The 25,927-nt window shown below is 34.8% G+C and overlaps 1 protein-coding gene across 3 annotated transcripts in view; it reads left to right on the top strand.

The window, feature by feature from the left end:
• The window catches only part of WDPCP (WD repeat containing planar cell polarity effector), a 271,886-nt gene that overhangs the window by 241,626 nt on the left and 4,333 nt on the right, over window positions 1-25,927 (top strand). For 2 of the 3 annotated variants that reach the window (XM_081157181.1, XM_081157180.1), the window contains exons 15-17: window positions 293-455; window positions 13,845-13,927; window positions 16,818-16,849. In XM_081157181.1, the coding sequence (XP_081013307.1) occupies window positions 293-455; window positions 13,845-13,927; window positions 16,818-16,849 (278 nt within the window). The remainder of the gene's footprint in view (window positions 1-292; window positions 456-13,844; window positions 13,928-16,817; window positions 16,850-25,927) is intronic. The other variant, XM_081157182.1, reaches the window with a different exon arrangement.

Genomic DNA, 25,927 nt, shown 5'->3' with positions numbered 1-25,927 from the left:
ATAAAATGCTGGTTAAAAACACTATGAATAGGCAAGTTGTAATGAATTTTTAAAATGTGAACTCAAAAACATACATTATTCAGTTATCAGAAACCCCTGGTTGAGCTAAGTGTAAGAATGTCAAAAGTAATAGGGGCTGTGACTACAGGATTTCCACTGTGCACTACACAGTAAATTGACAATTTTTTTTAAATTTAATTGAAGCATATAAAAGCTTTCCTGAATCATACTCATAAGGAAGTTAGCAGAAATTGTATTTGTACTTGATTCAAATCTTATCATTTTTTAACAGAACTCCTGGGGCCTTTGGACAGAGGGGATATGCTAAATGAAGCATTTCTTGGCCTATCTTTAACACCTCAAGGAGAAGACACATTTCCAGATAACCTCCTTCCCTTTTGTTCAAGCCATAGACATATTATTCAACAAAGAACACTGAATGTCTCTTCTAACAGGTAAGATGTATTGAACTAAGAAAATTGCTACATAAAGGAAAAGTATTTAGTATTAAACAATGTAAATATTCCTTGTTTAAATGCAAACTAATAATAGTTAAGCAACGATATTTCAAAATGTCAAAGAAAAAATGTGCATTTTGTTATGTCTAAGACTTTGCAGTATTTGGTCATGCAAGAGCAGGAAAGCAGGAGACTGAATTGAATGTAAACAAAATAGTTAGAATTAATGTTATTCAAGGCCAAAATAAAATTACTATAACATATGGAATTGTTTGTATTGTTGTTAAATTTTAGAAATGTTAGATTAGAATAAAACATTAATTTTTTGTATATTTAGTTTGAATTATAATTTATATGTTATACTTATGCAAACTAACAATTTGTTTTTGAAATCTGATGATAATTTAATATCTACTCAGCTTGCTGCACTGGGTTTAGAAAATAAACATAAGGATAAATGTGAAATTAAAAATAACATAATAGTGTTATTTATAATGAAGATTATAATGTTAATTATGATGATGATAATACTCTGAAGCTAAGGTCAGCAAACTTTTTGTATAAAAGGCCATATATTATGCTTTGTGGGCCATACAGGCACAACTACTTGTAGCAGCCACAAAAAATATATAAATGAATGAGAGTGGCTATTACAGTAAAAGTTTATTTACAAAACAGGAAGCGGGCAGGATTTCTAGCTTGGTCTGTAGTTTACATACCTGCCCTTAAAGATCCCAACTTTATGCAGTAACTGTGAAGAGACCACATTTTTCATATATATCATATGTATATGAATATGTGATATATATCATATGAAATACATGATATATGGCAGTCTGTGATGTTCTAGGAGACTGCTCCCATCCCCCCCCCCCCCAAGCTAGTTCAAAACCTTGTAGTTTTAGTAGGGTATGACAGGCTGTGAAAGCCAATAGCTGACTTGAATTGGAGCTTAAGAGTGGAAAAATCTTACCCAGCAGCATTGTCAATAAAAATAGCAAACTGTCAGTAGAAGTAACAAAGTTGATAATTAATGAGCAGGGACAGCCACAGTTCTACTAACCTGCTTATTAGGTCAAATGACAGAATGGCATGCTAGCCAGAAATTTAATAGGGAGATGCTGGAAATGAGAGAATCAAAGAGAGGCTAATTAAACTCTCTGCACATTCCTGATAGAATTGTATGACCTCATTTTTTGGCTCTATTTTGTCTTGAAGAGCCCTAAAATTTCCCCTTATGCTTCTTTTCTCCTTTACACCCAACTGCCAGAGGTGACTCTCCCTTTTTGCCTTTGATCGCCCACCTATCTCCTCTCCCAGAAGCTAAAAACCTGTCCCTTCAAATTGCATGGTACTCCCATGCTCTGATCTAAAAGAACACCAGGAGTTGGAAAGATGACACACTGGGATTTGGTGTTTTTCCCATTTTATTTACAATAATTTTGAATTTTGGACATTCTGTCTTCAAGTCATGCCAGAAGTGTGGTTTTCATGTAGTTTCATTTCTCCCTTTATCCTATTTTGTACTGTTTATAGAGGAAGTATTGGGAGGGGAAAAGGAAGATAGCCACTATTATCTTCAGCTACCTGGAAATCCTTCCTCAATTTACTTTTTTAAAACCAATTTTACTGAGGTATAATTTACATGTACCACAAAATTCACCCATTGTAATTATACAATTCAGTGATGTTTGGTAAATTTATAAAATTTGCAACTACCACCACAGTGCAGTTTTAGAACATTTCCATCACCGCAAATAGTTCCCTTGTGCCAATTTACAGTCAATTCCCACTCTCATTTCCAGCCTGAGACAATCACTGGTCTGCCTTCTTAGAGAAATTTTATATAAATGAAATCATACAGTCTGGAAATTTCATATAAATGGAGTCACACAATATGTTTTTTGTGTTAGGCTTCTTTCACTTCGCATTATGTTTTGGAGGTTCATACCTGTCACATCATGTAGTTTATTCCTTTTTAATTGCTGAATAGTATGATATTACATATATATAACATTTCTTATATCCACTGATCAGCTGATTGATATCTAAAATATTTCCAGTTTTTGGCTATGATAAATAATGTGCTATAAATAAATGGCCAGATTGTTTTTCCAAAGTGATTGCTTCATTTTACACACCCACCAACAGTGTATGAGGGCTCCAGTTTCTCTACACCCTCACCTATGCTTGGTATTGTCAGTCTTTTTATTATAACCATTCTAGTCGGTGTAGAGTGGTACCTCATTATGATTTTAATTTGCATTTCTGTAATACTAATAATGTTGAGCATTTTAATGTGATTATTAGCCACTAGTATATCTTCTTTGGTGAAATACTTATTCAGAACTTTGGCTCATATTTAATTGAGTTGTTTTCTTATTACTGAATTATAAGAGTTCTTTATATATTCTGAATATAAGTCCTTTATCATATATATAATTTGTAAATTATTTCTCTCAGGCTATAGCTTGCCCTTTCATTTCTGACAGTACCTTTTGAAGTACAAAATTTTATTTTGTTGAAGCCCAATTTAGCTATTTTTTTCTTTCATTAATTTTGCTTTTATGTTATATGTAAAAACTCTTTTTCTAATCTAAGAACCAAAAATTTGTCTCGTTTCTTTCTATAAGTTTCAGTAATTTAAGTCCATTTTTAGTTAATTTTTATGTGTGACGTGATATAAGCATCTAAGTTCATTTTTTTGTACATGGAAATCCAATTTTCCCAGTACCATTTCTTGAAAAACTCCTTTTCCCCACTAAATTGATGTGACATCTTTATCAGAAATCAACTGCTCATAAGTGGAAAAGTTTATTTCTGGATCTACCATTCTGTTCCACTGTGTGTGTGTGTGTCCTTACACCAACAGGTGCCTCTACTGAAGGCTGTACTGAACCAGAGTCTCACAAAATACATCACAATACCACAAAAATAAACAGGTAAAAGATGAACAGTTCCACACAGAGTTACTTCAAAGTAACAGAAAATGAAAACCCACACATATCAACTGAGGAAAATTCTCCCCCTCTCCCTATAAAAAACAACCATGAAGTAGAAAAATACTGTAATAACACTCCATGCAGAATTAAATATAACAAGCAGCTGGGTCATGGAAACCCCTCTGAATTAGAAGACAAAAAACTAACAGGAGGAGGAGGGGAGGGAGGAAGGAAGGAAGTTCATTGAGCTCAAAAAAGAAAAGGAAGAAAAAGACTATTATCTCAGAAATGAAAAATAAAATTACAAGGTATCCAGATGAGAATGAACTCAACTTAATAAAAGACACTGAAAAAGGCAAAAAATAAGCAAATGAAAAGGAAATAAAGAAAGAAGTAAAAAAATGTCAGGGAAAAAGTACAGTAAGTCCTCACTTAATATCATTGATAGGTTCTTGGAAACTGCCACTTTTAAGTGAAATGATGTATAATGAAACCAGTTTTACCATAGACTGATATAAACAAGAGTTAAGTTCCTATGGCACATTTCTGATCACAAAAACACCACCAAACTTCTAAATAAAGACCCAAAGCACTTCTGTATTAAACAAATAAATGTGAGCTATACATACATCATAATTTAAAATGAAATAGTTATTTTCCAACCTACTGATTCTAGTTCAGGGTCACAGGTGACTAAAGCCTATTCTGGCAGCTCAGGGTGAAAGGCAGGAACCCACCTTGGACAGGACACCCTTCCATCGCAGAGCACACCCACGCATTCACCCACACTCACTCATACTCGGACAATTTAGACATGTCATTTAACCTAATGTGCACATATTTGGGATGTGGGAGGAAACCACAGTATCCAGCATAAAACCCAAGCAGACATGGGAAGAAAGTGCAAACTCCACAAGACAGTGGCCCCATCGAGGAATCAGTTTTTTTCTCATCAATATTATTACAAAAGGATGTTGAATGAAAGGATGTTATTTGAGGACCTGCTATAACAGAATGGGAGATAAGGCAAAAAAGCAATGGCATTTGTACAATTTGATTCCTTGAAGAGGAAAAATAAAACAATGGAACAGAATTAATATTTAAAACTATAATCCAGGAAAATGTTTCAGAAATAATTTTTTAAGACTTCTACCTGCCCGGCTGGCATGGCTCAGTGGTTGAACATTGACCTATGATCCAGGAGACTGAGGTTTGATTCCAGGTTGCAGGCTCGTCCCCAGGGGAAGGCGTGCAGGAGGCAGCCCATCAATGACTCTCATCATTGATGTTTCTGTCTTTCTCTTTCCCTCTCCCTTTCTCTCTCTGAAATCAATAAAAATACATTTAAAAAATAATAAATAAATAAATGACTTCTACCTAAATACTGCCATTTGTAAAAACATGGATGGGTCTTGAAAATATGCTAAGTGAAATAAAAGTCAGTCAGGAAAAGTTAAGAACCATATTATTTCACTCATGTGGGATATAAAAGTGAAAGCAACAAATGAACAAACAAGAAAAACAAACAAAAACTCATAGACACAGACAACAGTGTGGTGGTTATCAGAGAGAAGAGGGCAGGGGATAATGAAGGGATAAGGGAGTCAAATATATGGTGATGGAAGAAGATTTGATTTTGGGTGGTAGTCACATAATGCAATATACAGATGATGTATTATAGAATTGTACACTTGAAACCTATATAATTTTATTAACCAATGTCACCCCAATGTAATTTAAAAATAAAGAAAAAAAAATCATACAGGTACCTGAGAAAAATCATATTAGAACAATCCGTTCTAAGACATATCCTAACAAAGTTTTTGGATTCCAATGATTAATTTTAACCTTCAAGACCTCCTGGTAAAAAGATAAAGTAACTTACAAAAGCAGAAGTATTAAACTAGCATTAACCTTTTAAAAAATAAAATACAAGGCAAGGCAAAAGTGGAGCTGCATTTTTTTTTTTAAATCAATGAAAGGATGCATGAACCAAGAATTCTGTATCCATCCAAGCTATCCTTCGAGTATCTAGGGTAAAAGAAAACAGTTTTCATAAACCCTTCTTGAGGAATGTACTGGAGGAAGAGCTTCACCCAACCATGAGATGACTCAAAAAACCAGCAAAGGACTGATTGTGAACGTTTCAATGCATATAAACAGGAGATCAGTATGGAAGACTCATGTACAGATACTTACTGTATGCTGTGATTAAGTACAAATGATACAACTGAAAAATGCGAGGTGTACAGAGGGTGAAAGAGAAAAGCAGAATAAGTTCACCAACTATTGTATACAGGTGGGAGTTAAAAGATGCCAATAAACACTGATACATCATATAATAAAAAGTTAAGAAAAAACACTAAGAGCAGTAGAAAAGAGATTAGGACAAAGGTAACCACTAAAACAAAACTACAAACCTTCCTAAATACCACTTCTAAAAATAAAAAATAAAAGCAAAGAAAACATACACTTCGTAAAGAAACATAAGCAAATATAACCAAATTCACATAATTATAAAATATTCAGACAGACTTGGGACCAAGAATATCAGTCATATTAATCAGTATAAATGAACTAACCTCATTTATTAAAAGAAAAAATTTTAATTTGCTCACAAACCAAGATCCAGCTATGTACTGTATATAAGAGATACATCTAAAATAAAATGACTCAGAAAAGCAAAAAATAAAGAGATGGGAAAAGATATTCCAGGCAAATGGAAATCTTGGTTACAAAGAGAATAGAAGTCAAGCCCCAAAGCATTAAGTATTGCCAAAGAAACTCTACCACCCAAATTTCACAAAATAAATGAACTAATTCCAACTCAAAAATTCCAAAAAATAATATGAAACCAAACCAAAGTTAGTCAAAAGGAAGTAAATAATAAAGATAAAAGAAATAAATGAGCAGAGTGGAGGTTGGGAAACTTCTCTAAATATCTAGAGAGTCAGTATTTTAGGCTTGTGGGTTGAGCCTTATGTTCTCTGCTGCAATTACTCAACTTCGTTGTAGCACAAAACCAGCTATTTTCAATACATAAATGAATGGACATGGCTGTGGTCCAATAAAATTTTATTTACAAAAACAGGTGACTAAAAAAATAATAAAATTGCTGGCCGGGCGTGGCTCAGTGGTTGAGCCACCTAGGATCCAAGAGATGGTGGTTCGATTCCTGGTCAAGGCACATGCCTGGGTTGTGGGCTCGATCCCCAGTCGGGGGCCTGCAGGAGGCAGCTAATCAGTGACGACTCTCTCATCATTCATGTTTCTATCTCTCTCTCTCCCTCTCCCTTCCTCTCTCTGAAATCAATAAAGATATATTTTAAAAATAAAAATAAAATAAAAATAAAATAAAAACAATAGAAAATAAAAATTTAAAAAAACAAACAAGTGACTAGCCCACAGGCCCTAAAGTAAAAACAAAAAACAAAAAATACATTGTAGAATAAGTAAGATATGAAAAGGAAAGCATAAATATACAAAATAAGAAATGGCAGCGAGAAGAAGGAATTAAGCATTGTAACAGATTTTTTAAAAATCATGAGCCTACTTTGCAGATTTCTATGCAAATAAACTGAAAAACACAGAAAAATAATTTCCTAAAGACAGATTACCCATTAGATTTAGAAATCTGAAGAAGACCATTTTCCATAAAACAAATAGAAAAAGTTCTTAGGGAACCATCCTATGAAAGCATCAGGCCCAGATGGTTTGATAGGAGAATTCTACCTAAAATATATAAGTATATAAAAACTACACACCAATATCATTCATGAATATCAGCATAAAAATATTAAATAAAATATTAGCAAACAAAATCCAACACCTGGGTCTATCCTGAGAGTACAAGGTTGGCTCATTGTTACCAAATTCATTAATATCATGCATCATATTAATAGATCTAAGATTAATAAAAATTATATGATTATCTCAATGGATGCTGAAAAAGCCTGTAACAAAATTCAACTCCCAATCTTGATTAAAATGCTCAAGAAAATAGGATTTGGAGGATACATTCTTAACATAAAAATATACAGAGTGGGCAAAAGTGGGTTTATAGTTGTCTGTATGGAAAATACAATAACCAATAAATAATACAAGAATAAACTGTTTCACAACTGTAAACCTACTTTTGCCCACCCCTGTATATACAACTTAGTTCTAATGCTAGTATCTTATTTAATGGGAATCACTAAGGGCATTTCCATTAAGACCAGAAACAAGGAGCCCTGGCCGGTGTTCTCAGTGGTTAGAGCATCAGCCCACACACCAAACAGTAGCAGGTTCAATTCCAGGTCAAGGGCACATACCTGGGTTACAGGTTTGCTCCCCAAGATCTACTCCCCCCACCCCTGTGAGAGCACATGACAGAGGCAACCAGTTGATGTGTCTCTCGGATCAATGTTTCTCTCTCTCCCCCTCCCTCTATCTTCCCCCGACACTCTCTCTGAAAAGCAATGGAAAAAAATATCCTCATATGAGAATTAACAACAACAAAAAAGATTAGAAACAAGGTAAGAATGCCGACTATCTCTGCTACTGTGCTACTATTCAACATTGTATTGGAAGTATTAGCCAGTACAGTTAGATAAATCAACTAGAGCCAGGGCTGGCAAACTATGGTCCACAAGCCACACCCAAACCTGCTGCCTGTTTTTGTATATAAAGTTTTATTAGAACACTGCCATCCCCATTCATTTCACTTATTGACTCTAGTTTGGCAGTTGAGACTGGCCCTTACAGCCTAAAATATTTACTATTTGGACCTTTATAAAAAGTTTGCTGATCCTTGAACTAGAGGCATAAGAATTGGTAAGGAAATAAAACTTTTTTTGCAATGATGTGACAATATAACTGAAAGCCCTAGGGAATTAATGATAAAACAAAGTCAGATACTTTAAAAATTCAGTAAGATAGAAGAATGTAAAATTAACATACAGGAATCAATAGCCTTCATGTACACAAACAAAAACCAGTTAGAGGACATAATGGTAGAGGAAAACCCCATTTATGGTTTTATTTATGTTATCAGCAAAGATAAATACTTAGGAATAAACTGAACAACAAATATGCAAAATCTACATTAGGGAAATTTTAAAACACTCTGAAAGACATAAATATCTCCTTGAACAAATGGAAAGATACTCTCCTCTTTTTTAATAGGCTCAACAGCATAAAGATGTCAGTGCTCCCTAAATTAACTTATAAATTTAATGAAGTCCCAATAAAATACCAACATACTTTTTTATGGGGTTGGACAGTTGATATTCAAGTTCATAGAGAAAAACAAGTATACAGAAATATCCAGGAAAACACTTTTAAAAAATTGTGAGTGAAAAAACAAGTCCTACCAGATATTTAGGACATACTAACTATAAAGCCTCCTAACACTGTCATATTTGTAATTTCATTCTCTTGGGTGATAATTAGACTAATATATGCTTCTTTATTAAAACCTATAAACTCCATGAAGGCAGGAACCACCATGACTGTCTTAGACATTATAATTTCTCCAAACCCTACCACAAGCCTGGTGTGTAACTGCCACATATCTGGCCCACTGCTCTCTTGGAGTTGTCACTCAGGCGTGTGTGGCAGAAAGAGGAATAAGATAGATAAGAAACAAGCAAAAATACAAGAAAATACAGAGAATTGGTGATCAGAGAAATCCTCACTGAGAAGGGAGTATTTGAGTCAACTCCCGAATGACAAGGAGTCACCTATGTGAAGATGGGGTGAACTGACAGAGCATCCCAGGGAGAGGGAACTGCACATGCAAAGACCCTAGAGTGGGAACACGTTTGGGAGGTCCAAGAAACAGAGAACTAAACTGTAAAGGAAGAATGGAGGATGATAAATTATTTAGGGTCATGCTATGGTATATGATCTTTGTTTAAATTGCGGTGAGAAGGCACCATAGGATATTAGTGTGTGTAGTAGACAGAATAATGGCCTTCCAAGCATGTCCATGTCCTAATCCCCAAAATTTGTGAGTATATTATATTACATGGCAAAGAGGAATTAAGGCACAGATGGAACGAAGGTTGCTAATCATCTGATTTTAAAATAGGGAGATTATCTTGGATTATCCAGATGGGCCTGATGTAATCCTTAAATGTGGAAGAGAGTCCGTAAATGTGAGAGGGAGGCAGAAGAGTCAGTGTCAGACTTACTGTGAAAAGAACTCAAGCTGCCCTTGTTAGTTTTGAAAATGGAGGAAGGGAGCCAAGAGCCAAGGAATGCAGGTCGCCTCTAGAAGTTCCAAAAAAGGAATGCACCCTGTTAAAACCACTAAGTTAGTGGTAATTTGTTACAACAGCAAGGGAAAACTAATACAATGTGTTAGGGTGTGTCTGCATTTTAATAGATCATTTTGAATGACTAGGCTGACTTCATAGGAAAAACTGCTTTGACAATCGGGAAGTTTTGAGGTGAGGTCTGTCTCAGACTTCACCATCTGAATGCTGGGGCTCAGGGCTAAATTTGAACATTGGAACTGCAGTTGCAGAAGTTTAGCTCCCCAAAGATACTTAAAGCCTTTATTTTAACTTCTATTTCAATAGACAAAGCAAGTTTAACTAGAGACAAGATAAAAGAAATGAGTACAGTAATTCAGTAATGTCTCAGACTCTGGAAGAAGAGAAGAAAAGATGGCACCATGGCCTGCAGCCTAGGCCCACCAGTAGTTAAGGGTGCGCCCGCTTTCACTCACTGTTACAGCCACAGCATTCAACCCAGTACCAACTGCAGAGTGAGCATTCAACAAATACTCCACCCCTGAATGAATGGATGAATGAATGAACTATAAATTGTCAGCCTATTCTATACAGTGTTCTCTTAATTCTTCCCAAAGACTTTTTTACATTCTTCCCAAAGACTGTTTACATTCTTCATACGCATACAAATCACCAACTGAAATTTTAATTTCTGGGTAGCTCATAACAAAATTAGTAAACTGTATTAATTTGAACTAAATATAATGCAGAAAACAACCCAAAACTGGTTTTGAATAAACTGCACAGCACTTAGGTTTATCAACAAACTTCCTAGAATATAAACCAAATGAGGGTAGGAATTTTACCTTTTCTATTTTCATTGTTCACTGATGCATCCTCCAGGACTTAGAAAAGTGCCTGGCATGTAACAGAAGATTAATAAACATTTATTGAGTAAATAAAAGAAATTTTTATAAGACAAGAATATATAGGATATAAGAATATATAGCAGGTACTAAGTGTGTAGATATTTTAGATATATAAAAGAATCAGACACTTGCACATTTAAAGCAATTACACCATCTAGGGTATAAATGAGGTTTTGTGTGTGTGTGTTTTCTTTAATCACCATTATGTGAATTAACTAAGACTTTATACTTTCTATGTCATTAATATTATTACTCATAGTTGGTTTTCATATTTTGATGTGGCTGACCAAGATTAGCACTATTCAAATGGTTGATTTTCATATTTTTGACCTAACAATTTTAAAAAGATTACACAGCTCAAAGAAAAACCACTTGGCATATGTCTAGGAAGTTCATTTCTGCATCTTAAACTGAAATAAATGTGGAATATACGGAGCATTTCCATGTGTTCAGCTATTAAGATAACAATGTGTATTAGAACTGGTTAAGTTCTTATTCCCACTTAGGTGTGTTATGTTTGCTGGCTATAAAACTAGAAACTAAGTACAGACATCTTTTTCTAAGCCTCAGTATTTGACTAAAAAACTAGCCAATCTTAAACATATTTCCAAAAAAGACAGACAATCTTAAACTCTTTTAAAACAAAAATCAGAGTATCGGCAATTTGACAACCTAAAGATATTTACAGTTTTTCACTGAATCTCTAGCTATGTTTAAGAAACCTGATCAAGATAATGTGAGAGAGAAAATGGGAGCTGAAGAACAAAGAATATTTCCATTTTCTCTCCAGCCTAATCTGGTCTCCTATGAATTTTCTTATTTTGTTTTCTGACCCACTAAATAAAGCTTACTGTGAAAAAGAAGGTACATTTTACTGTAGCTTTAATACGTCTCAAGAAAAGCTGTGAGGAAATGAGCTGCTTTATGGATTCATAGCTCTTTTATGGAATGGAAGTTCTCCAGTGCTAGAACTAGAAAAGCCAAGACCTTAGAATATCCAAAACTCCAAAATGTACAGATTCTGAATGGCAGTGTTTTGGTTTGGAATGTATCCTTTTTATTAACTAAGCCAAATAAAAACCATGAAAGTATAACTTCATATACAAAGCCTTATTAATATTACATATTTATCCTTTATTAACAGACTTCATACAACATGTACTATTTGCATAGTACTTTTCTTCCACAAAGCTCAGAGCATTCAAACTTCATAACTTTGCACTGAAAATATCATAAAATTTTAGCTATAGGGTGTCCCTATTATCTGAAACCTGTGGTTACACACAACAATATTCCTCATAATGTGCACTATTGAAGAATAGGCTAACCACTCGTAAACTCAGTCTGTACTCCCTAGTGAAGAATCACCTGTGAATTGTCATTTTCAACTGTGAATTGTATCTTCACCTGTGAATTGTCAGTTCATCAACTAAGTAAACACCCAACACAGTAATGCAAACATTTCAAAACAACTGAAAATTTTTCACAGAACAAAAGACTGTTTCATGAAGTCAATAAAATGGAGAAATGTGAGGATCTCATATAAAAACCATAAATGAGGATACGGTTTCTCAGTTGATTGACACTTAGACCAATCAGCTGAAAAAGCAAACTTCCACAAGGATAATAAAATTTAAAGAATTGCAAGATAAAATGTTTATTAGTAAAGTATTAATAGAAGCCTCAAAAAATAAAGCCCTTATATATTTCTTGGAAAAAACTACCCTCTTTTATGATGACGTATGTTGTCAAAGTCAAAGATGCCATGCATATCATGTTCTTCACAATCCGGTCAGGAAAACTAGGACCGCTTCCCACCTGCCAAATCAAACTGAGTCACACTTTGTGTCTTCTAAGAATTCATGCCAAATTAAAATTATAACATTATTTTTATGTAAGATAAAGTAAGCTTATCTATATGTTTTTACCTTTTATTTTTAGTCAAATTGTCATTATTTACTATGATTTTCAGTTCCATTTTAAAGGGATTCACTTTAAGGGGCTTTTTTCCCCTGAAAGCAGTTATCCTCAGACATGGTCTCCTGCAGTTATTTTTTAATCTGGGTTCCCATACCTTTCTGTGTCAAGAAAGAGAGATGAAAAGAGTTTAAAAATTAAAACTTTCAGGGAGGCAATTATGGAAAGCAAAAAATAACCTAAGAAAGATGGTGCCATACAGACAAAAAATACCTAACTAAAGAATAGGCTTTGGTTTTCCTATTCATGTACAACTGAAAACAGAGCTGGACAGGGGTGCTGAACTGCATTCCGCAGGAAAATCCTCTAAATGGAGCCAGAAACACCCTGACACGCTAGGAAAAATATCTGCAAATCAGATAACAGATAAAGTATTTGTGTCCAGAATATATAAACTACTCTGAAAACTCAACACTAAGAAAAAAAACAATTAAAATGGGCAAACAACTTACTTGGACACTTTAATAAGGAGATATATGGATGGCAAAAAAGCACATGACAAAATACTCAACATCATTAGCCATGAGAGAAATGCAAAATTAAAACCATAATGCAATAACCCAGCACACCTATTAGAACGTCTATAATAAAAACATACTGGCAATACCAAGCACTGGTTAGGATGCAGAGCAACTGGGACTCTCATACATTGTTGGTGAGAACACAAAATGGTACAGCCATCCTGGGGAAGAGTTTAGCAGTTTCCTACAAAGTTAAAAATATTTATCATCTAATCCAACAATGTTATTCTTAAGTTTTCATTTCTCTAGGGCAAATTTTCATGTCACACAAAAACCTGTATATGAATGTTTATAGCCATTTTACTCATAGTTGCCAAAACCTGGGAAAAATAAATATCCTTCAACAGGTGAATAAGCAAACTGGTACATCTATACACTAAACTACTACTCAGCAATAAAAAGCGATAGGCTATTGATACATGTAACATCTTGGATGAATACCTGGACGTTATACTGAGCAACAGAAGCCAGTCACAAACATTTATAATGTGTGATTCAAATTATATGACATTCTTGAAAACTGTGTATAAAATATTTTATTTATATATTAAAGTTGGATTTAATGCCCTTCAAAATGTCAGGTAAAATATTTAATGGTGGGAAAATTAAAATCAGTTTTCAATGTTTTTAACATTATGGTATTTAAATGATTACATCTGTTGAAAGATTCCAAGGAAATTTTAAATTACGTTTTTTAAAATTTCAGGGGTTTGAAAATATTCAGAATTTAAAAATCTATAACATATTTAACTGTATAATTTTCTTTTCTATCTTCCCAATTAAAAAAACACTTACACAGCAGACAAGTACTTGACAGAAGGAATGAACCTGAAAAAGACACCTGCGCTGAATCTTTGATGGATAAGGCCTGTATTAAAACAGGTAATGGTATCCATGATACCCAAAGTATTTAAAGTATAACAACAACAACAAAAAAAACAGCATTATACCTGGCAAGCGCTTTCAGTAAATGAATAAAAATAAGAAAGCCCTGGGCATTTCCAGTTGTTATGCTATGAAACGTGTCTTGGTTGGTATAATGTAAAATACCAAGTCACCTGCTTAAAACAAGGACTTAATTTTAATAAGCATACAAATAAATGTGGGCATTTTGTTAAAATATTAATTCTCATAGAGTAGGTCTGGGTGAAGCCCAAAATTCTGAATTTCTACAAGCTTTCAAGTGATGTATATGCTACTGGCCTGGAGATTACACTTTGAGAAACCAGGCTCTGACGGTCACTGAGAAAAGTGGTATGATTTTTGCCCAGTTCAGTAAAAAAGAAATGTACATAGTAAGTACCAGAAGACAGCCATGTAATATACTCCCTAAAACTGGTACCAAAAACCCATGACACAGTAACAAAGCAATCGCCTCCAGTCAAGATTCTCAGCTGAGCTGGTGGCCTGCAAAGTACAATTTCAATGTGCAAAAGAAATTGTGTAAGAAATTATGGAAATATAAAGCACAAATAACACATAGGTGACTGGCTATGAAGAGACAAAAGTGGTTAATATTTGTAAGTTTTCACTCTGCCCCTTTTCACTGACCCCTAAAGATGACTCTAAGCTTGGCCTACTAATTTTCTTACCTTTCCCGCTGATAATGGGCCAGTTCTGCTGAACTAAATCTTTGAGACTTTGGAATATAAAATCTGGAAGAAAGGAAGACAGAGGACAAGAGAGGCATGTGGCATTAATGGATTTTAAATGAAGTTTTTCTTCTGGATAGTCCAGGGAAGGAAATACATGAGAGCAACTTTAGCATCTGAGGAAAGTGGAAAGGAGAGAAAAAGAATTTTTAAAGCAGTATTGCATAGTGACAAGCATGTAGCAGTTACTAACATTTCCCCCCCCCCACAAACAGGTCTACTAACTGTCACAGAGCCTATAAAATATATGGTCCCAACTCTGACTCAAAATACTGTCACTCCAACTCTTCAATTGTTCTCACCTATGAAGTCACAATTTCAATGGAATGATTCTCGTAAAGGGTGGGCACTTGAATAAACAATTTAAAGTGATTCTTTTGGCATTAATGGTTTAAAGATATGGGATTCTCAGTAGGAAAAAAATGGCATTTCCCCTCTAAGTTTGTTTTACCTTGAATTTGAAGAAAAGTATAGAGTTAATGGTATTCAACAAGTTGAAATTAAAAGTTGATGGTTACTAGCAACATAACAGAATGAGATCCCCAGCCCTCATTCCCCCAAAGAAACATTAACTTGGCAACCATCCATGAACAAAAGTGCTACTCCAAGAGCTTCAAAATCCAGGTAGGAAGTTGTTGTATCACCCAGTGGAGCCCAAGACTGAGGAAAAACACTTTGACAAGGCACACCCACACCCTGGTAACAGGCCCTGTGGACATGGCTCTAGCCCCCAGACCTGTGGACTTGGCAGGAACCACACCGTGTATGACCCCAATAACAGGCCCACTGTCTGCAGACCCAAGTATGGACCTGGGAAGACACACACTGATCTGCATCCCAAGTAATAAGCCTACCAACTGTGGACCCAGAAGTAGCCCCAATCACCTGGGGCCGTGGCACAAGCTGCACCTGCTGGTGTCCCCAGTAACAGGCCAGCCAACCAAGGATCTGACTGTGAAACTGGAAATCGCCTCAAGGCCTGGCCCTGGCCCTGCTCAATTGTAGTCGTGGAGGACAGCCTGTCTATATGGGTACCTGGCAGGAGTAGGTCTTTACCTGCCAAAAATAATCTGTAAAGAACGGAAGAGGTTCCTGCTCCTTCAAATGCACAGACACCAATGCAAGACTCTAAGGATCACAAAAATCCAGGCAAATATAACATTACCAAAGGAAATTAATAAAGTCCTAGTAACTGACCCTAAAGAAATAGAGATCCATGAACTACTTGACAAAGAATTCCAAAAACTCATGTAAAGCAGCTCAGTCAGTTAAAAGAGAACACAGGTAGACAACTTAAAAAACACACACCAGGAAAACAATACATAAACAAAAGAAATAGAAACCATAAAAAATAAAAGAAAAAGGGAAACCTGGAGCTGAAGGATACTAACTGAATGACTGCACTGAAAAAATCAATTAACTTCAACAGTGGAATCAGTCAAGCAGAAGAATAGAAATCTTTTATTCCTCCTTGGAGTTCTAGCACCAAGAAATGCCCCGATGATGATTTATAAATAAATAAAGGAAATAAATAAGTTAACATAAGCATAGTGCCAAATGAGTGGTATAAGCGTGCACTAAGTACTATATTGGGATTTACAGACACTAGCAGTTACTTGTTTCAAGGATGAGAATATGTACTTTAATATCTACCTGATACCCATCAATAATGAGACATTAGATTGTGACAGTAATGACACTTCTTTTCTCTTAGCCTAGTGGCATATACATTAAGGAAGCATAAGTTCTCATAAAACTTCTCAACACAGTTCCACAGTTCCCTGGATAACCACCAATAAACCAGAATTGGCACATAAATGGAACTTTCTTGCCATGAAGGCACCATTTTAATAAGAGAAGGCATAATATAGGCAGAATCTACTCATTGATTGCAGGGTCGATATTAGCCATAACATGTATGTAGGATAGTAATTGGTACTTACTGTTTTGAAGTTTGGATATTGCTTCCTCTAGAGTTTTTAATATTTTAATTTGTTTAAGTTATGATTGTTTTAAGTATTTCTCTGTTTAGTGAGGATGGTAAAAGATTCTGTTAACAATTTTTGTTAAGGTCCTTTATTAGATTTTAAGATAATTAATGTTGTGATCTTTTATTTTAGGAGGAGAAATAAGAGATGACTCCATAGGGCAGGTAAAACACTTTATTACTGTTTCTTATTAGACCTTAAATTCCAAAGGTAAAGCAAACTGTATGTGATTATTTTGAACTCAGGAAAGTCTGTCTACTGGTATACATTAAGTGGAAATATCTTTCTAGAAAACTACTCAGCTTTTCAGTATTTCAGAGTTCTGATTACTAAAATATTTATTTCTGAAAAATAAAATTGTGCATATGGAATATTTACAAATGAAATTCATGTCTGAAATTTGCATCAAAATAATCCAGTGGAATGAAAGGAGGGATATAGGTAAATTTAAGTCACCATGAGTTGATAATTGATGAAGGTGGGTGATGAGTAACATAGCAGTTTACATATACCATTCTCTATAATTTGGTATATGTTTGAAATAATCCAGAATTAAAAATTTAAAAATGAAAGATTTACAATAACGACTAAGTTATCCATGTCATTCTTGTCACATTTATGTATAATATTAATAACAAGTGATGCATGTGAGGGCCCTCTCCATATGCTGCTGCTCACATTACATTGGAGTTCATTTTGAGAGACAATATCAGTGCCCTGTTATGCCAATTTCAGAAAGCTTAGGTGTAAATCAGAGAAAGCCTCCCCATTTTACTAAAAACCCAGAGTGGATTACAGTAACTGGTTCATTATGAGACTTGAGTTTGAATGATAGTTCCACAATTATGAGCATTATAACTTTGGAAAAATCATTTCACCTCTCTAAGCTTCAAGTTCCTCATCTGCAAAACAGAGATAATTCCACATACTCCACAGGATTTTTATGAAATTCTATTGTGGTCATGTATGTGGTAGGACTTTGTTAATTATATGGAACTATACTAATCATCATCATCATCATCATCATTGCTTCAGTCTTCTTCTTTATGGACATATCTATACTGAAATTAACTGTACTGTTTATCCAGAGGCCTAAAATCACAGTGTGGTGATAGCAGGGGGGTGGAGGTGGGGGGTAGAGGTGGAAGAGGGCATAGAGGGGATAAATGGGAAAAAATTAAATTAATTAAATAAATTCAGGGTCAAAACCTTTTTTTAATTATTTGTTTAGAGGGAAATACTCCATATTACTGTTGCATGTATATGCATAATAACCTGTATTTAATTTGCCAAAGCTTAAAGAACTTAACCATACATTTTATATATTCTAAAATAGCTTATTTTTTTAAGAACACTTGTTAAAGAAAAAAAACTGCATCCTGTCAAAATTTTACAGAAACACAAGTGTACATGATATCCAGTCAAGAACTTGACTTCCCAAGGATCTTTCTGGAAGAGTTGTTATACAAAATAAGAAACATCAGTTACACAGACTGGTTATCGTAACCTAATTGGCAATAAGTCTTTGAGTTCAGATATTAATATAGCTTAAGTTCAGATTAGCACTAACTCACATACACTTTATGTTCAGCCCTCTGGTTTCTTGTTTGGAAATTATTAAGTGCAATTAAAATACGGATTTTAACAACCTATTGTTATTGCTTGCAAAGAATTTTCTCATTCAAAATTTTCATGTGCTACATTTTAAAGTGGGACTTTGTGTCTTTGTATAACTTTCTCTTAATAACTTTCAATATATATCTCTTCATTGACCATTTATTAAATATATTCAATAAGAAAATTAAAAATTTTAAATAAAGTAACTAATGCTAATATTTATCAAGTGCTTACTATCTGACTGACACTGGTCTCAGTAAGTATTTTAATTCAGTTAATTCTCACAACAACCTATGAGGTAGATACTATTAGCTTCCTTCTATAGACAACAGACACAGAAATTAAGTAACTTCACCACAGTTGCATAGCTTTGTTAGGTGTGCTGCTGGAATTCAAACCCAAGCAGTCTGGCTCTACACCAGGGCTTATCAACCTCAGAGCTACTGACATTTTGGGCTGGATAATTCTTTGTTCTAGGGGAACCTTCCTGTGCATTGTAGGATGTTTAGCAACATCCCTGGCCTCTATCTACTAAATTTTAAAGAGGCTAACTTGGACTTGCATGTTGGAATTAGTTTCTAGTTATGGGACATACCTCTCATTCCCTACCACTGACTTTGGTCATAAACAAGTAAGTAATAAGTCATGTAATTATATATCTACATTGTCTTGCCTGAACTTCTTACTGTCTAGAAGAAATCTTAGACTTGGAAATGGTAGGAAACTCATTTTCTTAATCTGGAATTATGACAATTACAGCAGTGTGTTTCTTATATTGTTATTTCTGTCCTTATTATCTAGGAGAGAGTAGTACAGGTAGACTAGAGAGTGTATAATTATGTATATATACATGTATGTGTATATATATCCCCAGTGTTTACATATTGGCAATCATCTCCATTTATAAAGAGCACCTTATATAACTGAAGTATATAATTTCTAAAAGTATGATTTAAAAAGTAGCAATTATATGTTCATTGATACTTCTATCATAAAGTTTATTAATCTATATCTTGAGATATTTGTTGACATGGATAAATGATAAACTATTCTCATACCTATTTCTTTCCTCTGAAGAATGATTTTTTTAAATATATATTTTAAAATGTGTAAACATATTCCCCAAGGAGAGTTAGATAAACCATTAGATAAAAAACAAAAGTGTCAACACAACCATAATACAGTGATTATTCTTCATAGGTATGAACCAATTTATCTTAGTATTCATGACCTATCTACTTTCTGAAAGATTTAGGGCAGTTCACAAGATTATTTTATATGTCATATCTAAAATAAAATTACTCAAAGCAAAAGTTAATTAAAAGTTTCAAAGTAGCCTGGCCGGTGTGGCTCAGCGGTTGAACATCGACCTAGGATCCAGGAGACAGTTCAATTCCCGGTCAGGGCACATGCCCAGGTTGCGAGCTCGATCCCCAGAGGGGGGCGTGCAGGAGGCAGCCGATCAATGACTCTCATCATTGATGTTTCTCTCTCTCTCCCTCTCCCTTCCTCTCTCTGAAATCAATAAAGATATATTTAAAAAAGAAGCTTCAAAATAAGAGATGTTCAATATCTGGGCTGTTTTATACAAATTAAAACTGAGTTTAGCCCTAGCCAGTTTGGCTCAGTGGTTAGAGCGTTGCCGGGTGGACTGAAGGGTTGTGGGTTCAGTTCCAGTCAAGGGCACATACCTCAACTGCAAGCTTGATCCCCAGCCCCGGTTGAGGTGTGTGCGAAAAGCAACCAATTGCTGTGTCTCTCTCACACTGATGTTTCTCTCTCTGTGTCTCTTCCACTCTATAAAATCAATGGAAAAAAATATCCTCAGGTGAGGATTAACAGAAACAAAAAAAAACTGAGTTTAGTTCTGAATTTGGAGAGGCTAAAGCAAAAAAGGGAAATGGGTTTACTTTAGGAGACATAATGTTAGAAAGAATGCAGGGTTTATAGGCAAACCATCTCAGGTGCAGTTCTGTGCCACTTCCTCATTGCCACACATTTCTTTATACCTGTTTCCTTATCTGTAAAGTGGGAATAATTATATTTAATTACATTACAGGATTATGTCAAATTAGGTAATGTGAAAGCATTTTGTAAATTCTAAAACACTGTTCATTATTATTGTTCTTACTGACTTAATTTTTAAAAACATGCAAATAGTAAATTCATCTAAATAGAAACATTTCTTGCACTCATTCACACTCAAGAATGCTTGTGTTAGAAAACTGAAAAACAAACTAAACATGTCTTCAAGTAGGGTTTTGAAAAAGACAGAAATTCTATTCACATATATATTTTTATTATAAATCTTCTATAAAAGCTAAGGGAATTAAACTGAATCTTGATTCAGTGAAAGCATTTCTGTGGGAAGGTAAAATGACATGTTCTAAGTACATTCCGTTCTGATGGTTCACTTAACACAGAGAAAGTTGGAAAGTTACAGATTGTTACTTTGTTATCAACCTGTCTCCTATAAGCACTGGAAGTCTCAAGCTAACCTTTGGCAAGTGCTAGATGGTAGTCAGTTTGACATTTCATTTTCTAGAAAGAACATCAAATACCAAAACTGGAATATTGATTAAAAAGAAATCCCTATATGATCCCAAAAATGCAAGGCACAGGGTTAATATTCATTGGTGAAACTTGAAAACTAGACAGCTTTCTCAGGAAAGCATCTCCCATCACATTGGCGGGCTACTAGTGTGCCTATAAACAAGAGCTTTAAATGATAGGAATAGGCAATCATAGGAGTTTATCATAATGCAGGCTGTGGAACACATGTTATCTGTTAGTACATGAAAAATCTGTAGTGGAAAAAGCACTTCACAGGGAACAAAGAAATGCTAATCCCAGCTCTGCCACTAAATGAGTGACTGGACAAAACACGTAACCCATACACATCTCATTTACAAAGTGAAAGAATTTCAGATTAAGAAACTTTTATGATTTCTTCTACCTCTGAAGTAGTATACTTCTGAAATTTAATTATTGTTGAAATAAATCAAGAACTTCAGATGGGGAAACGTAAAATAATGACATGATCATTTAGTATCCATTTAATTGAATTTACTGGGATAACATTGGTCAACAAAATTATATAGGTTTCAGATATACTATTCTACAATACATCATCTGCATATTGCATTGCATGTTCACCACCAAGTATCCTTCCATCACCATTTGTACCCCACATTTACCCTCTTCTACCTCCCCCAGCCCCCTTTCCCTCTGGTAATCATCATACTGTTGTCTGTGTCTGTTGAGATTTGTTTTGCTTAATCCCTTTACCTTTTTTACACACACCCCAACCTCCCTCCCCTCTGACAGTTGTCAGTCTGTTCCCTGTATATATGAATCTGTTTCTGTTTTGTTCGTTAGTTTATTTTGTTCATTAGATTCCACATATGAGTGAAATCATATGGTTCTTGTCTTTTTTCTGGCTGGCTTATTTCACTTAGCATAATACTCCAGGTCCATCCATGCTGTTGCAAAAGGTAAGATTTCCTTCTTTTTTACAGCTGAGTAGTATTCTGTTGTGTAAATGTTCCACAGCTTTTTTATCCACTTATCTACTGATAGGTACTTAGGCTGCTTCCAAATCTTGGCTATTGTAAATAACTCTGCAATGAACTTAGGGGTCCATATATTCTTTCATATTAGTGTTTCAGGTTTCTTTGGATGTAATCCTAAAAGTAGAATCACTGGGTCATAAGGCAGCTCCATTTTTAATTTTTTGAGGTAACCCCATACTGCTTTCCGCAGTGGCTGCAGCAGTCTGCATTCCCACCAGCAGTGCGCAAGGGCTCCCTTTCAGCCACATCGTTGCCAATGCTTGTTGTTTGTTGATTTATTGCTGATAGTCATTCTGACATGTGTAAGGTGATATCTCATTGTAGTTTTAATTTGCATGTCCCTGATGATTTGTGATGATGAGCATCTTTTCATATGTCTATTGGCCATCTGTCTGTCCTCTTTGGAGAAGTGTCTATTTAGGTCCTTTGTCCATTTCTATATTTTTTAATAGAAGATGTCAGTATTAAGTGAGCAACAGGTCAAAATCCAGTTTGTAGCAAAGCAAACCTTAACTTGTCTGCAGAGTCTGCTTACAAAAGTTTGTGTACATTTTAAAAGAAAGGTAACCTGGTATTGCCCAACATTAGGTAACAGCAATAGGGTGTAGCTCAGAAAATACACTTAACTATATGTAGAACTCAAATGAGGGACTGGGAAAAACCCTTTTGTTGCATTAAATTATTACATGAATTAACATGTTGCCGTTCAGTCAAGGGTGAGCAGTTTCAGAACTTAATAAAATGATCAACCTCCACTGAAACTATGACTTCCTATTACCAAACAAAATCACCTCCTCCCAAACTAGGGAAGAAACAAACCAAAACTACCAATTCTATACTGTGCATCCAGCAGCCTAAAATTTCATAAATTTTGATCCAATAATTCTTATTGCTACAGCTCTATACCAAGGAAATAATCCTAAACACAGAAAAAACTTCACACGTAAGAATGTCTATCATAGGGCTATTTATAAAAAAGAAGAAATTGGGAGTTGGATAAATTTAACAAAAATAAAAGCAGTGATTAAGGAGCACTATAGTATTTAATGAAATAAAATTTAGCCATTAAAAACAAAGACTGTGTGGGAGCATTGAAGAATAAAGTGAAGCCAAAAACCAAGCCAAAAATATAGAGAACTGTAAATCCAATATAATTTCTGCTGTCTTAAAAACATAAAACATGTATGTGGAAAAAAGAGACCGAAAGCAAATACACATTAAACCATAGTTTTCATGTGACTGGTGAGACAACAGAAAAATTTTTGTACCTTTCTGTTTTCCAAATTTTATTTAATGACTATACTTTACTTTTAATAATTATTAATAAGTATACAAAATACATTATTTCATTAATCATCAAAATTCCTATAAAGTAAATAGAATACCAGTCAAGGTTATTAGCATGGAACAGACTTTCATGGAAACCTTGGAAATGCCCTTGAAGTCTTCTTTAAAAATAGGATGGATTTTATTATTTTTTAATCATTTTTTTCACTGATTTTAGGAGAGAGGAAGGGAGAGGGAGGGGGGAGAGAGACAGACAGACAGAGACAGAAACAGGCATCGATTTGTTGTTCCATTTATTTATACACTCATTGGTTGATTGTTGCATGTGCCCCGACTGGGATTGAACCCGCAGCCTTAGTGCATCGGGACGATGCTCTTAACCAACTGAGCTACCTGGCCAGGGAAAAAACAGGATGGATGTTAAAGGAAATCCTTCAAAGGAAAAAAAAAAAAATTTTTTTTAAGTCCTGGTAGATCCTTGAGAAGTTAATTCTATGATTCCTACTTTTAAAAATGTAGTTCCTAATGTTAAGAGAGGTCTTAAGCCCTGGATAGAAGACACTATGGAACATCAAGAATATGGCTGAAACAGATAATACTTCCTGGGTATGCAGTCTGGCCGTCGAGCAACAATTATATCCAGTTATTAGGAAAATAATTTACGTACAATTTCTGCCAGTTAGTGAACAAGACCAAAAGCTAACTCCAGATTTCCTGATGACCGTTTCAGTAGTATAAAAAACTGATTTTGGTATCATAGCTTATAAGCTATGAGTTGGATCTTATGTGTTTTTTTAAATACCAGTGCTTATATAAATGACTTTTTGTTTTTAGATTGAAAGCTAAAAGCCAGCATGCACACACAAGCCCCAGGCAATATTAAATTACTCATTGTTCTTGTTACCTGTTTTTCCAGGTGTCTTTTTTTTTTATTTGTGTATATCAGGATCCACAAGTACTTACATACATACCTTTCCCTTACTTGCCAACGCCATACCTGTTTTCTTCAAGATATAACTACTTAAAATACTATGATGTCTTTCTGAAAGTCTTCTCTTAGCAAAAAGAACTTTCAAGATATAACTTAAGGAATAACTTTTCAGAGAAATGTCTCCAATTATGACCTGTTAGTTTAAGTACAACCACCAGTCCTATTCTCTTTACCCTTCCCCTTTACCATTTCAATTCTAAATAGGTTATCTCCAAACTTTCCCAAATGGCTCCACTGTGTTATTTTTCAAATATTACTCACTGTTAGTCTTACATTTAAACATCCTCCAATTTCAGAATCCTATCATAAAATCCTTGTCGGGGATGGAGTCTTTAAGGTTTTCTATATAAAGAATCATGTCATCTGCAAAAAGTGAAAATTGTACTTCATTCCTAATTTAGATGTCTTTTATTTCTCTTGCCTAATGGTTCTGGCTAGGACTTCGAGTACTATGCTGAGTAACAGTGATAAGAGTGGACATCCCTATTTTGTTCGTGATCTTAGAGGAAAAGCTTTCAGTTTTTCATCGAGTATGTTATTAGCTGAAGGTCTGTCACATATGGCCTTTATTGAGTGTTTTAATCATAAATGGATGTTGTATCTTGTCAAATGCTTTTTCCACATCTATTGATATGATCATACGATTTTTATCCTTTGTTAGTGTGGTGTGGTGTATTAATTGATCAATTTGTGTACGTTGTGACTCTGGAATGAACCCCACTAGATTGGGATGTATTATTTTTCCCCCAAATATTCAATTTTATTTAAAACAAGAAAACAGGTATTTCTCTCCTGATTTTCATGTCTGTCAGTGCAAAGTAAAACAAAGCAATTCAGTAGAAATGATTTATTACATTATCATCTTAGGAGGGTTTATTCCTCAAAATGTACTAAAAAATGTCCAAGTTGCGAGAACGATCAATCTCAGTGTCTTCCTCTGCCTCCAACTTAGTTTCTTCATGTCCCTCCTGTGACTGTGATGCATTATTTTTAATGTATTGTTGTGTTTGATTTGCTAGTATTTCATCTAGGATTTTGCATCTGTACTCATCAGAGATATTGGTCCCACGTTTCCCTTTTTGTGTTGTCCTTCTCAGCTTTTGGTATCAGGGTTATGTTGGCCTCAAAAAATGTGTTAGGATGTACTGCCTCTTCAATTTTTTGGACAAGGACAGGTATTAAATCTTCTTTGAATGTTTGGTAGAATTCACTAGTAAAGCCATCTGATCCTGGACTTTTACTTTTTGGTTTTTCATGGTTGTTTCAATTTCCTCACTGTTGATATGTCCATATAGATTTCCCAGTTCTTCCTGACTCAGTGAAGGAAGGTTATATATTTCCAGGAACTTATCCATTTCTTCTGGGTTATTGAACTTGATGGCATATAGGCTTTCATAGTACTCCAGTATGATCCTTTGTATTTCTATGGTGTCTGTGGTAATACAGTAAGATACCACCTCACCCCTGTTAGACTAGCTATTATCAGCAAGACTAATAATAAGTGTTGGAGAGGTTGTGGAAAAAAAGGAACCCTCCATTACAGCCAGTGGGAATGTAAACTGGTTAAACCACAATGGAAAACAGTATGGAAGTTCCTAAAAAAAAATTAAGAATACAGTTACCATATGAACCAGCAACCCCTCTTCTCAGTATCTACCTGAAAATTTTGAAAACATTCATTCACAAAGATATATGCACCCTTATGTTCACTGCAGCATTATTCATGATGGCCAAGACATGGAAACCACCAAAGTGTCCTCCGATACACTGGATAA

The sequence above is a fragment of the Miniopterus schreibersii genome (genome assembly GCF_964146895.1).
Source record: "Miniopterus schreibersii genome assembly, chromosome: 13".
Classification (NCBI taxonomy): domain Eukaryota; kingdom Metazoa; phylum Chordata; class Mammalia; order Chiroptera; family Miniopteridae; genus Miniopterus; species Miniopterus schreibersii.
The sequence above is the reverse complement of the archived record's forward strand: the minus strand, read 5'-3'. Positions and strand labels throughout refer to the sequence as shown.